The sequence below is a fragment of the Giraffa tippelskirchi genome, chromosome 14 (genome assembly GCF_054371585.1).
Source record: "Giraffa tippelskirchi isolate mGirTip1 chromosome 14, T2T-mGirTip1v1.2.pri, whole genome shotgun sequence".
Classification (NCBI taxonomy): Eukaryota; Metazoa; Chordata; class Mammalia; order Artiodactyla; family Giraffidae; genus Giraffa; species Giraffa tippelskirchi.
The window spans coordinates 45,471,354-45,488,752 of record NC_137288.1 but is presented as its reverse complement, the minus strand read 5'-3'; the positions used below and the strand labels follow the sequence as shown (position 1 = coordinate 45,488,752).

Genomic DNA, 17,399 nt, shown 5'->3' with positions numbered 1-17,399 from the left:
ATTGGGGAATTTCAGGAGGATATTTTTAGAACATATATGGACTAAAGAGTCCTTCTCTGCAGTTCACAACTTAGAAATTAATTGTTGAACTGCTTTTTAAAAGTTTTTAAATTAAAAATTTTTAATGACTGTTGAACCGTATCTACTGTTTTGAAATTTTAAATGTGAGTTTCTTTTTGCTTTTCTGTGTACACACTCTTGACCTAGTCTGCCCTGGGTGCATGGGTGCCGTGGGGAGAACAGGAAAGGGGCAGACTGAAATCTGCAGGAAAGAATGCAGAGACAAGTCCAAAAATTAATATTCAGTTTCTGTCGTCCTTTTCTGGCCTGAGAAGAGATTTTCTGATTCCCCTTTCTCCTGCTGGAACACATCAATTGCTGTATTTGGATGATCTTGCTCACAGACTTCTACGGTAAAGAAATCACCCTTGTGGTGCAGCTCTCTACAGCCTGGGGAGCCTGGGCACCGCAGGGATCCCAAACCACAGGCCCCGCGAGCCAGCTGCACTGCGGCCCAGAGGCCAGCAGGAGGCGGAGCGCCAGGCGGATCAGCAGCCAATGGGGACACATCCCCAGTACCGCAGAGGTCCGGGTCCTATCTCCCCCATCCTCCCGGGTCATCCAGAGGCTAGCTCTGGTTGGAGGAATATTCTCGAGGAATCCAACATTTTCCCCTTAGAGACAGAGCAGCAATTGCTAGATTTCAATGAATTCAGACCTTTCCCTGGGTTTTCTGCTAAAGAGCAGGAGGAGGTTGGGAGGAAACCCTGGTGAATTAGAGACAAAATGAAGCTGCGTCTTTCTTCTCCGCACGCCTGGGCTCGGTGGTCAACGCTTCGATGGGAGGCCTCCCCACCCCTCCCGCGCGGTGGTCCCCGCACTCACGTGGCGGGCGGCATCACGCTCGGCCCCGCGCAGCAACATCACCCGCACCACCTCGCTGTGGCCCATCTGCGAGGCGATCCACAGCGGTGCTGTCCCGTCCTGCGGGGAGAGGACGCGGGGCGGAGGGAGGGGAGCGGAAAGTGGTTAGGGCCCCGGGCAAGGCTCCCGACCACACACAACGAGGGCGATTCTCTCCACCCACCGAGACTGGCATTTGGCAATGCCTGGACATCTGGTCCCATCACTTCATGGGAAATAGATGGGGAAACAGTGGAAACAGTGTTAGACTTTATTTTTGGGGGCTCCAAAATCACTGCTGATGGTGATTGCAGCCATGAAATTAAAAGATGCTTACTCCTTGGAAGGAAAGTTATGACCAACCTAGACAGCATATTGAAAAGCAGAGACATCACTTTGCCAGCAAAGTCTGTCTAGTCAAGGCTATGGTTTTTCCAGTGTTCATGTATGGATGTGAGAGTTGGACTATAAAGAAAGCTGAGCGTGGAAGAATTGATGCTTTTGAACTGTGGTGCTGGAGAAGACTCTTGAGAGTCCCTTGGACTGCAAGGAGATCCATCCAGTCCATCCTAAAGGAGATCAGTCCTGGGTGTTCATTGGAAGGACTGATGTTGAAGCTGAAACTCCAATACTTTGGCCACCTCACGCAAAGAGTTGACTCATTGGAAAAGACCCTGATGTTGGGAAGGATTGGGGGCAGGAGAAGGGGACAACAGAGGATGAGATGGCTGGATGGCATCACCGACTTGATGGACATGAGTTTGGGTAAACTCCGCGAGTTGGTGATGGACAGGGAGGCCTGGCGTGCTGCGATTCATGGGGTCACAAAGCGACTGAACTGAACTGAACTGGATCACTTTGGAAATTGCCAACATTCAGATCCTGGCTTCTTAAAGTCAAGAGTGTGCAGGGCTCCAGGGAACATACATGGGAAGCAGCCGAGTTGCATGCACACCAGGCAGAACCAAATTTGACAGCCCCGGGGAAGAGAAGCTATACATGCTGTGCTAAGTTGCTTCAGTCCTGTCCAACTCTTTGCGACCCTGTGGACTGTAGCCCACCAGGCTCCTCTGTCCATGGGAATCTCCTTAAGTGGGTTGCCATGCCCTCCGCCAGGGCATCTTCCCGACCCAGGGATCGAACCCGCGTCTCCTGCGGCTCCCTGCATCTCAGGTGGATTCTCTACCACTGAGCCATCTGGGAAGCCCAAGGAGAAGCCGGTCTGTCCTTATTTCCCCCGGACTCTACCCCTTTGCTTTACTGGCGGGTTCACACAACACACCGTGCTTCTCGGGGGCCTCTCATTCTCACAGAAGAGGGGATGGTTTCCTCTGAGGCTGTCCGAGTGTCAGAAAGCTAAAGACATTGCTCTCACTCTTTTTCTGTGTTCGGAATCCCCCAGCATCACCTCGTTTTCAGGGACTATAATTTAATACAGGATGTGACGCTGTGTCTTCTGGGGGTTGCTGCAACATTGCCCAGCTACAGCAGAGCGATGGTTTTAGTAACACTTCCTGAGTGTTATTTTCCCTGTGAGTCTTTTCTTCCTGTGAACACTGGGGTCATGAAACTGAGGTGTGTTGCTCCAGAGAAGGAAAAGTGAAACAGCAAAGAGACAGAGAAGGATTTGACAGGAAGGAGGGTGGTTCCTGCTGGTCAGAAAGGAAACTAGAAAACCCTGCTAGTTCCAGGAAGGACTCACTAGAGAGGGAGCGGGGAGGCGGGTCATGAGTGTCTGTGTTTTCTGCCAGCTCTGGGTTGAAACTGGGTTGGTAAGCTCGGGTGCCAGTAACACTCAGATCAGTTACGGTGAATTCCAAGATGGGAAAGGACTTTCTCCTGTTCTTGAGATGAAACCCAGGAACACTGCAAACCCCTTAGAGGAGCTCTGCGCTTGGCTAGTGCCTCCCAGGTAGAAGAGAAATGACCGGGGGAGCCGTCTGGACCAATGCTGGATGTGGCCCCCAACTCCCCTGGTCACATCCACCCAGGAGTCCCTGCCTGCCTGTGGGACATCAGAAGTGCTGGCTGAACAGCGGCCTGGGGTGAGCCTGGGTGAGGGAGACAAGGCTACAGAATGTCAAGAGCATAGCTGATGGCAGGACCTGCATCTGGGAGACCAGTTGCCCCTTGAGGGGACCAGCACAAGAGGCTTAGAGGTCAGGGAGCTGGACAAGCTAGCAGAGGAAGCAGACAGGAGCATCTCCACCCCCACCTCAACGCCATGGTGGTACTCTGACCTCTGAGAACCTGGGTCACTTGGATAGATGGGCAAGAGGAGGGAGAACCCAGAACTGACCAACCTTAACCTCAGACGTAATTAAGGTAATGGAACCCAAAGAGATGCCTTAATCAGATCAGACTAAATTACTCATCAGTGGGACTGCGGGCTGAAGAGCAAGATTCTATAGTTTCACTTTCTGTTGGAGGATATCATTTCAACTCGAGGGTACCACCTGCAGCAGCCACAGGGTCACTGCCCACCGCTGTCCTGAAATGGACAGATTACCAAAGTCTTTGAACGAGGTGGTGGGTGATGGCAAACCAGGAGCCTAGAAGGATCTGGTAGTGCTGAGGGGGGTCAGAGGATATCACCTCTGTCTTGGAGGAGAAATGGGGAAGAGGTGCTGGAACAAAGGATGGAAGAAGGCTGGAGACACCTTGACCAACTTCGCTCTACAAGGGCCTCTTAGTTAGACATATCCTTGAATCTGAATATTCTTTTTTAAGATTTTTTTTTTTTTTTTAATATGGGCTTCCCTCGTGGCTCAGTGGGTAAAGAATCTGCCTGCAATGTAGGACACTACCTGCAGTGCAGGAGACTTGGGTTCGATCCCTGGGTTGGGGAGATCCCCTGGAGAAGGAAATGGCAATGCACTCCAGGAAAATACCATGGACAGAGGAGCCTGGTGGGCTATAGTCCATGGGGTTGCAAGAGTAGGACACGACTTAGGGACTAAACTACCACCATTTTTGAAGTCTTTATTGAATTTGTTACAATATTGTTTCTGTTTTATGTTTTGGTTTTTTGACCATGAGGCCTGTGGAATCTTAGTTCACCAACCAGGGATTGAACCCACACCCCCTGTATTGGAAGACAAAGTTCAAACCACTGGACCATCAGGGACATCGCTATATATTCTTTATCATTAGCAAAGTAAATATACCTTCATCTGTACTTTGAGTTTACAAAGCACTTCTGCACTCATTGTTTAATTTGATTCTCCAAATTCAGGATTCAACCAATCTTTTGTTTGTTCATTCAAACACCCAACAATTATTAAGCATCTTCTAAGTCTCGGGAGGAGAACTAAAAACAAGACCTGGTCTCAGTTCTCAAAGGAACGCAGCCTAGTGGAGAAGAGACATGGAAATATCAGTATGACTGCAGTGCCACAATAAAGTACAGACGAAATGCCCAGGATGAACCCAGAGAGGGACCCTCTTACTGTGTGGGGGTGACAGGGTCAGCTTCTCAGATGGGGTGGTATGAGCTGGGTCTCCAGGGAGAACTAGAATTTTGCCAGGTGGGGAGAGAGGGAAAATGGTCTTCTACATAGAAGGAAGAACATTTACAGTCACAGTGGAGTGGATAGGCGTGGCTGGCTCAGGCTGGGTGGGAAAGCCAGTTGGCTGCAGCCCAAGGGATATGGGTGGGGCCCCAGGAGACAGGACAGAGAGTCTGGGCTCCACAAAAGATTTCCCCAGGTGCTAATGCACTTTCCCCTCCAGCTAGCTCTGGGTTCATCTGCTCTTTGTCGTTATGGCCACCAGAGGGCAGGCAAGGAAAGAAAGCCAGCGCGCTGTTGCCTGTGCTTTCCAAGGGCTTAGTTGTTTTTAAACTCTGTTAATGACACAGGGCTTCCCTGGTGGCTCAGAAAGTAAAGAATCAGCCTGCAATGCAGGAGACCCAGGTTCAATCCCTGGGTCTGGAAGATCCCCTCCTGGAGGAGGGCATGGCAACCTACTCCAGTATTCTTGCCTGGAGAATCCCATGGACAGAGAGGAGCATGGTGGACTACAGTTCATAGGGTCACAAAGAGTCGGACTCAACTGAAGCAACTTAGCATACATACATTAATTGATACTAATACGTGGAAAAGTGCTGAGAGGTGCTTTATTAGCAACAACTATTAATATCGTAACAGTGATGCTAACACTCAAACGTTGTCACCTTAATTGCAATAGTCATGGTAGGTGGAAAAAAAAGTCACCACTTCCTGGTTGAGAGAACTTAGACAAATTCCTCTGAGCCTCAGTGTCAGCCTTCTGCAAAAACATTAGCTTCAGAGATATTTGTGAAGGAGAAAGCATACAGAAATGCGCTCAGCACAAGGAGTGGCCAACAGATGCTTAGAAAATGGTAACCAGACCTGAATATTATTGATCATGAAAAACAGTAAGTTAATTTGAACTTTTGTTTACAAAACATTCCATGTACTTTAAGTTGATTCTCCTAGTTATCCTAAGCCAAAACTGACTGAGCAGGTAGGATTGATTGAGAAAATGAGATTTGGGGGAAATCTGTGTATTTCCTTACTGGTGCTTACTTCTCCAGAGCTGATTTTTATTTTTGCCTTTTTTAAAAAAATTAATTTTTATTGAAGTATAGTTGCTTTACAATGTTGTGTTAGTTTCTACTTTACAGCAAAGTGAATCAGCTATACTATATATATATGCCCTTTTTTGGATTTCCTTTCCATTTATGTTACCACCAAAGCTGATTTTTGAACCCAGGAAGCTGAATGTGATCCAATTATTTATCAGCTGATTATCTAGTCTGTGAAGAGGACAGGTTTTCTTCTTCTCTACACCATAATCTTTGCTTTTTCATATATTTTCCTTCTATTAGAATCATTGTGACAATGACTGTAATAAAACTGATGGCAATCAGGTCAATTTAGTGCTTTTTTGTAGAGTTTTGGAGAGAAAAGGAGTAGGAAAAACATCTGAAAATATTTATATTAAATTATTTCTTGACAAAAACATACAGTCAAAGTATATTAAATCAAAGAAACTTTCATGAAGTAGAAGTTACAACTTCACCAGCACTTAGAAAAGAAACAGAACATTTAGCTTGAAGATGGGATTCATGGGGATCATGACAGCTGTCATTTACTATTTGTGCATGTCAAGTAGAAAACAGTTTAGACTTACTTTGCATACCAAGTGATACATTGGCTCAGTGCAAGAAAGGAATAATAAGGTGGGCTGGTTAAAGATTAAATAAGCTGATGAAGTAGTAATGAGATCCCCAAGCCTGGAGAGGTTTGACAGTGGCTGATCACCAAACAGCTTCTATACCCGATGTATGGTTAAATAGGGGACTTTTGCAGTTCCTTCTGGCTCTGTCATTCCCTCATTCCATTTCAGATAATATTTTCAAGTCTCCTCTATTTTTATACAGAGGTCACAGCATGAGATGGGAGTATAGGACATGACTTGTATTAGAGACTAAATTTTATTCGGTCTTTTTAGGCTCCTAAAGATGATTTAGAAAAAAGAATTAAAACCATTCTCTCCCATGTGTGTGAGTGTGTGCTCAGTCATGTCTGACTCTTTGTGACCCCGTGGACTACAGCCTGCCAGGCTCCTCTGTCCATGGGATTTTCCCGGCAAGAATACCGGAGTGGGTTGCCATGCCCTTCTCCAGTGGATCCTCCCAACTCAGGGATCAAACCTGCATCTCTTGCACTAGCAGGTGGATTCTTTACCACTGAGCCACCTAGAAATACATGGCAATAAGTATATTAAGTGGCACTAGCTCTTTGCTTCTATTGCTTTCTAGCACATACACTTAGGCTACTTCACCTGCATGCTCCAGCCAGACAGAAAGTGCTGAAGACCAATTCTGTTCTAAATTGGGGGAGATTAGGGCTTCCCAGGTGGCGCTAGTGGTAAAGTACCCACCTGCCAACGCAGGAGATGTAAAAGATGAGAGTTCGATCCCTGGGTCCGGAAGATCCCCTGGAGGAGGGCAGGGCAACCCACTCCAGTATTCTTGCCTGGAGAATCCCGTGGACAGAAGAGCCTGGCGGGCTCTAGTCCATAGAAGAGCAAAGAGTCGGACACGACTAAGCGACTTAGCATGCACACATGCGAGAGATTACAAGGAACCTCATCAGTAACACTTGGGGGTTCAACATGGAGACAACTTTGCTACCAGCCCTGGAGCCCTGACCTGGAGCCCATTTCTCAGTACTGTGTCCTTCTATTCTGTGTCCCTGGTCCAGCAAACGAATCTGTAGAAAATGCTACCTGATGCTTGCATTGTCCACACTGTGACCCATTCTCCCAGCCACAGGTGATCAGACCAAGGATGGGCAGGCCAGCCGCGGCCTGGGGAGCAGGGCTGAGCCTCAGTGACATGGCTACCCCAAGAGTTTGGGAGTCTGACTTGGAAACTTGGGGACCACATGCGAGATAAGTGGACAGAGGAAGCTGATCAAAATAAAAAGGAGTGGGGAGCGAAAGAGAGAGAGGCAAGAAAGGACTTTGAGATGACAGAGACTGCTTGGCTTACGAGAGAAAAAGAGCAGCCTTGATTTCTGATGGGTTTTCTGTTCCAAGGAAGCAGGAAGGCCTGGATGGACTAGGAATGAAAACAGCAAAACCTAACATTCACTAGGCCCTTGGTGTATACTGGCCACTGCAGGAAGTTTTGCAGGGAATATTTTTTTTAATACTCACAGTACTCCCATAGTGAAGATACCATTATGATCATGGTTTTACAGTTTTAAAAAATGAGATTCAGGGACAGTAAGCAAATTTGCTCGAGGTCATACAGTTACTAAGCAAAACTGAAACTCTGTTTCATTTGCTTGTCCATATTCCCATAACCACCAAGCTGCTCACTTTCCCCACCCCTGGCCCCAGTCCTGAGGTCTGGGTCTGGCTCTTAGAAAGCCCCTGGGACTGGTGTCCTGCTCAGGAGCCTGGGCCCTACATCAGAGCCTTGTTCCAGTTCCCAATCACTGATCACCATGCACTGTAGCCTTCCAGGCCTCATGGGAACTCTGCCCACGCCATAGGCTGTCCTCTGGTGGTCAACACAGCTCTTCTGAGAACAAGCAGGTCTCCCTATTGCTGTCCACTCCCATCTCAGAGCCCTCAGGACACCATACCCACCTGATGACTCCACGTTGCCCAGCGCCCACCACTGGGTTGCTCTCCAAGCTTACAACCCGGGTGAAAGGATGCTGTCTGGGTCCCGGCCTCTCTCTTGGATTGGACGGATACAAGTCCAAACCAAGGCTTCTATTAGAGAAGGCACTTTATGAGATGACCTTTTGGTCAGGCTTCAAAGAAATGCTGATTAGCACATTAAGAGAACTAGACAGAGATGAGTTGATGACAGGCCAACCTCATCTCCAGGTATAGAGCCTGACCTTCGCCACTCCATAAAAGCATCATTTTAATAGGCTGTGTGAATTGAGATGGGAAAAGTATATTGGTAGGTGTGCTAAGTCATTTCAGTCGTGTCCAACTCTTTGCAACCCCATGGTGTGCAGCCTGCCAGGCTCCTCTGTCTGTGGAATTTTCCAGGCAAGAATACTGGAGTGGGTAGCTATCCCCTTCTCCAGGGGATCTTCCAGACCCAGGGATGGAACTCATGTCTCCTGCATTGGCAGGTGAGTTCTTTACTGCTGGCACCACCTGAGAAACTCCTTGTTGGTAGAAAAACACACGGATTAGCCATCTCAGCTACTGATTAAAAACGTCTGAGTCATAGCAACTCTACTTGGTGAGGAAGCATGGACGGAACTGAAAATGAGGTTTTAAATGACAGTGGAGTTCACATATGTCTGTGACTCTTGACCTCTTTATTTAGGACAACTTAAAAGGGGAAATTTTTCAAGCTCTTTCTAGGGATAAAAAAAAAAAGACAGAAGAAAAGAATTTAGTCTTTCCCTAACCTGCCTATGACTTGCTTTATGATTAATGACTCCTTCTCACAAGAGTTATAAGACTACTAAAAGGATTTTCAGTTAGTTCTTCAGTGATAGAATTACAAGGAAAAGTCTTGCCTACTACCATTTGGATTCCCTGCAGCTCAGATCGAATATTAGCTGAATAATTTCAGTGCAGCTCTGTTCACATCCTGGCAGAGTGTATCATACCATGTCAGGACTCCATGGGATGGTGAAACAAAAATTAGAAATCATATTTACCTAAAAACTTTAAGAAATTAAACTAGGCAAATATCCTTGTCCTTATTTTGTAAACTCAGGAATATTCAGACAATGATTCAATGTGTCAGCTGAGATTTCAGAATAAAATATCGGCTTCCAAATGTCCTATCTCTGTAAATGTCTACCATGTGCAGGCCATTTTAATGGAAACTTTCAATTAGACTTTTTTTAACCTCTTCATGAAAGTGAAGTGAGAGTGTTAGTCCCTCAGTAATGTCCGACTCTTTGCGGCCCCATAGACTGTAGCCTGCCAGGCTCCTCTGTCCATGGTATTTCCCAGGCAAGACTACTGGAGTTGCCATTCCCTTTTCCCGGGGATCTTCCCAACCCAGGGACTGAACCTGCATCTCCTGCACTGCAGGTGGATTCTTTACCATCTGAGCCACCTGGGAAGCCCTAATCTCTTTATAACTTTTGTCAAAGTCAGCTGAGGTTGATATTACTTTTTCTGTATTTCTGACACTTTTTGTTTCTTGAAATGGAATTAAATATGCGGAGTTGACTCTTGCAGAGAAGACAGAATTTGGACTAGTTTGACCTGGGTAGATAACCTTTAACTATAAGCTTGTGGGAAGGCAGTAAAAAGATTATGGTTTGAGGGTACAAGGGGGTTAGTGGACTCTATGGAAAGGAAAAATTTCATCGCTTCCCACAGGCCCCCCACTGCCATGGCGATTTTTATTTTATAAAACACCTCTCCCTAAATAACAATCTTTTCAGAGCTGGATGCTGACAATTCCAAACAGCTGCATTAGATGTAGCTGTTGGGAAGGCATGTCACTTGACCCTTGACCCAAGGGCGGGGTCCTCCCATTCCCAGGCTGGGTCACCCACTTCACCCAGGTTATCCTCATTCCTGAGGAATGAAAAACAGCAGTGGTGTATTGTGGTTACCATGGCACTGCTGGGTTACTCTTTAACTTCCTGGTTTTCATATCATCATACAACTCATTTTACATTTGTGGTTGTTGGTGTTTAGTCACTAAGTTATGTCCGACTCTCTGTGACCCCGTGGACTGTAGCTTACAGGCTCCTCTGTCCATGGGATTCTCCAAGCAAGAATACTGGAGTGGGTTACCATTTCCTTCTTCAGGGGATCTTCCCGATTTAGAGATTGAACCCATGTCTCCTGCACTGGCAGGCAGTTTCTTTACCACTGAGCCACCAGGGAAGCCCCAAGGTTCCCACGGCTATTCAGTTCAGTTCAGTCGCTCATTTGTGTCCGACTCTTTGCGACCCCGTGAATTGCAGCACGCCAGGCCTCCTTGTCCATCATCAACTCCCGGAGTTTACCCAAACTCATGTCCATTGAGTCGGTGATGCCATCCAACCATCTCATCCTCTGTCGTCTCTTTCTCCTCCTGCCCTCAATCTTTCCCAGCATCAGGGTCTTTTCAATGAGTCAGCTCTTCGCATCAGGTGGCCGAGTGTTGGAGTTTCAGCTTCAACATCAGTCCTTCCAGTGAACACCCAGGACTGATCTCCTTTAGGCTATTCACTGATGAGCAAACAGGCCTTCCCATATCAGGGCCACATCACAGTGGAAATCTGCCTGTGTATAACCTCCTGGCAAGTTATCAGCTTGCCCTTTTCCCTAGAAAACTACCTTTAAAAGTAAGGTTACCCTAATCTGAAATGTTTCATTTAAAACAAATGAATTAGTGAAGAAATAGTTCTGATAGAAGCTAATTATAAAGCCTTACATTTGGATGGTTCTTTACCATTTATAAATGTGGCTTTGTGCGTGCATGCGTGCTAAGTCGCTTCAGTCATGTCCGACTCTGCGACCCTATGGACTGTAGCCCACCAGGCTCCTCTGTCTGTGGGGATTCTCCAAGTGAGAATACTGGAGTGGGTTGCCAAGCCCTTCTCCAGGGGATCTTCCCCACCCAGGGATTGAACTGAACCCGTGTCTCCTGTGTCTCCTGCACTACAGGCAGATTCTTTACCGCTGTGCCACCAGGGAAGCCCTGGGTTACCTTGTGGTCCTTTCTTTAAGTATCAGTTAATTGATTCTCCAGATAACATCTTGGCTTTTGCTAAATCAAGTCTCAACAGTGCTGTAATCTGAGAGATGCAACTACAGAACCCACTAAGAACACTTTGGCTCAGCACAAGAAGTGGTGGGGAAGAGATAAGGCAGCATATCAGCAGAGGGGCTGAGCAACGGCAAGGCTACCTGACCTGCCTAGATTTACCTACGACCCAGTCTAGCCTACTCTCCTGACCTCAGTGCAGACATCATTTATTTGAACAGGAGGTGGCAGAGTATGTACCTGACCTCAACACCAAACATATTGAATGGTGATGTCAGCCTGATTTCACAGGCTTTCAGGTGAGCCCAAAGCAAAGAACAGGAGAAGCTGTGATCAAGGATGGACTTTCATCCAGAGGCAAAAAGGCTTCAGAGACACTCAGATCTGACTGGTTATCTTAGGCAGGTGCTGCTGCAGGACTGCAAGCCCACCCTGCCCACCACCCCACATGCATGCGCACACGCAAACATTACCTGCCTCGGCTGGTTGACTTTTGCGCCTGATGATAACAATAATCGAATCACATCCAAGTAACCCCCTTGGGCTGCTAGGAAGAGTGCAGTGGCTCCATCCTGAAAGTTAGCAAATGTAAAGTGTTAAGAAATTATTTATTTTAAAAGAAATTCGATTTTATAATACTGATACATATGTTTAATACAAGTTTCCATTTCCACCCCTCCCTTCCCCCTTTTTAATATGCATGGTATTTTATTCTTTGAAGAATAGTTCTAAAACATTACACTAAGGGTGAAAGGTAAAGTTTAAAACAGCTGTATAAGGATGGGTTACAACATATGCAATGACTGTTCACGCTATAAAATCTTGGTCATAGAGCTTATGATACATCTAGTTGCAAAACTCTGGTTTTCCAAAGAGTCGTCATTTTTCTCTGTCCACACAGCTTTCTCATTAGCTGCCTTCTGCTTTTGTTGTGTGATCTCAGAGTCCACTCTCTTTTATTTAGGATAAAAAAAAATACACAATACAGTTTTCCATTGCAATCCTTTTGTCACTAAGAGTTAAGCTGTTCATTTAAAAAACAAAAACTAAGGGCTTCCCTGGTGGCTCAGTGGTAAAGAATCTGCCTGCCAATGCAGGAGACACAGGTTTGATTCCTGATTAGGGAAGATCCTACATGGCCTGGGGCAGCTAAGCCCGTGCACCACAACTATTGAGCCTGTGCTCTAGAGAGCACATCAGGACATTAAAAATCTGAATGTTTTTAGAACAATAAAACTCTTAAAAAACCACACCCACACACCCATAAAAGCATGTTAATTAAAAAAAATCCCCCAAATCTACTTTGTGTGCTTTCATGAATCGGGTATGAACAGTATCCTTTTAATTTTTGTTTGTTGCTGTTCAGTCACTCAGTTGTGTCCGATTCTTTGCGACGCCATGGACTGTACCCTGCCAGGCTCCTCTGTCCATGGGATTACCGTGGCAAGAATACTGGAGTGGGTTGCCATTTCCTTCTCCGGGGGATTTTCCTGACCAGGGATCGAACCCTCATCTCCTGCATTCGCAGGCGGATTCTTTACCACTGCGCCACCAGGGAAGCCCCATTCTTTTAATTAGATATTCCCTACTGCATTCTCTTTTGTATTTCCTTATCCATGTTCTCCAGACTTGCAGTTTCTCTACGCTTTAAAACACAAGATGCTTTCAGAATACCCACCCTGGTAAGAATGTCCATGAACTTTCTCCCTGCCAGGCCAGCAGACTCCAACAATACCTATACACACAACTAAGCATTCCTGCATGAAACCCCAAAGTAACCGCTTGTTACCAAATTCTTTAGTTCTCTTCTTAACTGGGTGTCTACATCTTCTGGGCACTTTTTTCTTGAAGGGGCACCACTGGTTAATTTCAGCTAGTACATCAGTCCATCCAGAGTATGCCTCCTGCGAGGTGCTCTCTCCATGAAGACAGCTCTCACAGATGCACTTTCAGATGCACAGTGGAAAACTAGTTCTCCCAGCTGATAACCACCCCTCCTGTCGGAACACTAACCACACGTTCCGAGCACCTTCCCTGCAAGTCCAGCCAGGCAGAGGGTGCTGGCTTTCCACCGGGTGTCAGCAGAGCACTCAGACTCCCCCAAGGCAATCATTAGGAAATTAATCAGCCTGGACAGATTTTTAAGCAGATGTTTGATACGGGGATACAATTTTCAGCTGTTTCTTACTGTGCTGCCACAGAAAGGCTTCCCTGACATAGAAGTGTTAACTCTTACAAATTTTCCAAAATGGATCTTCCCTGCATTGGATTCTTTTTTTTTTTTAAACCATGAATTAAACAGTTCTGTTCCTAGAAGTTTTCAGGAATCATTGACACCACCTCCCTGGCCCTGTATTTCAACTGTTGTTAATGGAAACATTTATTTAGGACTGTTCAGGTAAGGGTAAGAGTCTAAGCATAAAATCAAAGTTCTGGAGCATGGAATTTTTTGCTTTTGAACTGTGGTGTTGGAGAAGACTCTTGAGAGTCCCTTGGACTGCAAGGAGATCCAACTAGTCCATCCTAAAGGAGATCAGTCCTGGGTGTTCATTGGAAGGACTGATGTTGAAGCTGAAACTCCAATACTTTGGCCACCTGATACGAAGAGCTGACTCATTGGAAAAGACCCTAATGCTGGGAAGGATTGGGGGCAGGAGGAGAAGGGGACGACAGAGGATGAGATGGCATCACCAACTCGATGGACATGAGTTTGGGTAAACTCCGGGAGTTGGTGATGGACAGGGAGGCCTGGCGTGCTGCGATTCATGGGGTCGCAAAGAGTCGGACACGACTGAGCAACTGAACTGAACTGAACTGATCACAGGAAAGTTTAGAAACTCTACATGTCTAAAATTAAGTGCCGCCTCAATGAGCCTTATGGAAGAATGTTATCCAATAGTACAAATTCTATGCTGTGCTATGTTAGGTCACTTCAGTCGTGTCCGACTCTTTGCGACCCTATGAACTGTAGCCTGCCAAGCTCCTCTGTCCGTGGGATTCTCCAGGCAAGAATACTGGAGTGGGCTGCCATGCCCTCTTCCAGGAAATCTTCCCAATCCAGGGATCAAACTCGAGTGTACTGTGTCTCCTGCACTGCAGGTGAATTCTTCACCACTGAGCCACTTGGGAAGCCTGGGTGGACCCAGGAAGCGAAATTTTTTACTGCTCCCTGGGTGGTTCTCCTGTGCAGCCAGAGTTGAGAATCACTCCTTCAGATCATGGTCAAGTAGTTCAGTCATGGTACCAGGAATGCTATCGGCTCAAAGAGTGGGAGCAGGTTTTGAAGTCCCAAGGCTAAGGCGAGCTCCTCTGCACTTCAAAGAGGCCTGTGATCTGTCAGAGGTTCCCTGTAGACTCTGGAAAGGGTGTTCAAATGGAAAAGTTCACACCCACACATCTCATTACAGGTCTATGAAAGTCTAGTGATTCTGGGCACAGGGTTCATGTCTGGTGGTACAATAGCCTCAAAAAAAGCTGCTAGATAAATGGAAGCAGGGATTCTTGCACTCCTCACCATGAGACTGTCCAGTCACTTCATCTCCCCATGTTTCACTTCTTACTCCAAAACCAGAATAACATTTGCCATAAATTCCACAGAATTACAGTGACCATTAAGAGTACTTGGGTAATGTGCTAATTGCTAATCAGCTGCAAACAGACCCACATGGCAGTGGATGCAAACAGACCCACACTGGCAATAAATGCAAACAGACCCACGCTGGCAGTGGATGCCTTTCAAGGTCAACGGCATGCACGTATTTCAGAAATCTTCCTCCATCCAGCCTCATTTCTCTTTCAAACAACTTGATTTCTCCTTTTTTTTCTGTGCTCTTCCTCCCAAAGAACTCTACAACAGGAGAGTTTATTTTGGTTTTCAGCAAGTCCATACACTAGGCTTGTTATAAATAAATATGTATCACATGATTTTTGAGGATCTTAATTGCATAGGTATGTGAAATACTTCATATGTGCGAGAGACTTAAAAGAGCAAAGATAAATAATGATTATGTGATTTCTACATAGAAAAGGCTCATCCAGTTAACTCTTTTGTTTCCTTGACGGCTCAGATGCCACTTCCAGCATCAGAATTTAGACTGTGATGCTATATGTGCTGAGGCAATGAGCAAGCGTCCCCCGAAAGCCCCCTTGAAACACACTCACATAGAGCTGGTCGTGGATGTTGGCTCCGTGCTTCAGCAAGGTCTCCACCACCCGCATGTGCCCATACTGACTGGCAGCCAGTAGGGCAGTGCCTCCATCCTGTGGTCACGCAAAGAATAAACGCATTAGAAACAGGGCTAGCACAAATCTTACCAGGCAGATGCTTTTCGCATGGTGAGAATTTTTGAAAAGCATTTCCCACACATAATAACAAATTGACTTTTCCTCTTTAATCTTTTTTACTTTTTTCTTTATAATCGTGACAGAGTTCATCTTTTTTTTTTTTTGGCTGCGCTGGGTCTTAGTTATGGAATGCAGGATCTTTTTAGTGGTGGCACTAGAAATCTTTAGTTGCAGCATGCGGGATCTAGTTCCCTGACCGGGAATTGAACCTGGACCCCCTGCATTGGGAGTGTGGCATCTTAGCCACTGAACCACCAGGGAAACCCCCAGAGTTCATCTTAAGGACGTCACTACGTTGTACACTCAGGTGACTTGCTTGAGATACATTATAGATATCTAAGTTACTATAATTAATTTAGAAATTTCTCATGTCAAATGCAGAATCATCTCTTTGTCTCTCAATAAAGGAAACAAAGAACAGAAAGACTGTACCAACCAGTTGTGTCTTGGAATTACCAGAACGGTAACTAGCTTCTCCCTGTGGGTCTGCCCAGTTGTAGGCCTCTGAGATTAAGGTGTATTTAGGGAGTCACTCTCTGGGCCCCTGCCTTCTTGGACAAGATCTACATGCACTCAGAGCAGGGATAACTACAGCATATTCCATATGCTTCGCACACTCCTACTTTGCATTTTCCTTTGAACATGTGCCAATCTGTCCAAACCTCTTTTAAAATGCAGATGCTAGGACTCAACAGAGCACTGCAAAGTAGACATGGTCTGACGGGACATTCCTTGGTTCCATCAACTCTTGCCTTTATCTCTGCGCCTAAATTAGAATTTGTTTTGATGCCAACCACACCACACTACTGACTCAGAGTCTGTGGTCAACTGAAGCCCTTAATGGTTTTTCTCAGGTGCTGGGCTGAGGTTTTTTCTTCTCCATCTAGGATTGCTGTGTTGTTTGTTTGGCTCTATGAATGGGTATTTGGACATTTGAGCTAATTATAAATGATGGAAGAATGTGGAATTTGGTTTTGAAATACAAATCATAAACATAAGACAGTGTGGGTCCTAAATTTGGGCATAAGAGTGTTCATTCAAAATGCCTACCCTCGGAGCCACACCCTCAGATTCAGTAGATCTGGAGTGAGGCCCAGATATAGGCTTTTGACCAGTCATGAGAGGTGACTGTGAGGTGTAGGTGCCAGGGGGACAGGGCTCCCTTGGAGAAACACTGCTATAGCAGCAAGACGCTGGAGGATGCACGTGGCTGAGTAAGGCTTCAGCGAGGGATGGGCTATGTGGTGGGAAAGAGGGGCATGTTGAAGGGTAGGGAATGGAGGAGAAAGATTGGAAGGCTGAGGTCAGTGGAGATGGGTGTGGTGTGGGGTGGCTGGGCATCAAGAAATTGGTTAATAATAGCAATGAGCACCAACATTTCCACGTTATGTTGTGTCAATCTTCCCAGCTCTTTGTCTGGGTTTAGAGAATAGATAAAACATGATGATTGTTATAGAAGAGCTGATACCTTTTGTTTAGAAAAAACACATTTGGGGGGACATAGGACTTCCCAGGTGGCACCAGCAGTAAAGAACCTGCCTGCCAATGAAGGAGACATAAGAGACACAAGTTTGATCCCTGGGTCAGCAAGATCCCCTGGGGAAGAAAATGGCAACCTACCCCAGTATTCTTGCCTGGCAAATCCCAAGGACAGAGGTGTCTGGCGGGCTACAGTCCATGGGGTTGCAAAGAGTCAGACTCAACTGCAACGACTTAGCATGCACGCAAGTTTAATTACAATAAGAACAGTTGTTGAGACAAAGTCAATTTTGTCTGACAGGACTGTATTAAAACGCAAAGCTTCCCAACACTGTCTTCTTCCCAGAGAAAGCTCTTGGCCACCTGCAGCTGTCCTAATGGAAATAACGTGGTGTTGCTCACCCTGGGCCTGTGTTCCATGGATTTCCAAGGTAGTACAGTCTGG

General features: G+C 46.1%; 1 protein-coding gene across 3 annotated transcripts in view; it reads right to left on the bottom strand.

Annotated features, from left to right (window-relative positions):
• Positions 1–17,399, bottom strand: part of ANKRD29 (ankyrin repeat domain 29) — a 46,619-nt gene that overhangs the window by 8,793 nt on the left and 20,427 nt on the right. For 2 of the 3 annotated variants that reach the window (XM_081563266.1, XM_081563267.1), the window contains 3 exons: positions 15,293–15,391; positions 11,605–11,703; positions 886–984 (listed from right to left, as the gene is read on the bottom strand). In XM_081563266.1, the coding sequence (XP_081419392.1) occupies positions 886–984; positions 11,605–11,703; positions 15,293–15,391 (297 nt within the window). Of the gene's footprint in view, positions 1–885; positions 985–4,070; positions 4,255–11,604; positions 11,704–15,292; positions 15,392–17,399 lie in introns of all 3 variants that reach the window. The other variant, XR_014075063.1, reaches the window with a different exon arrangement.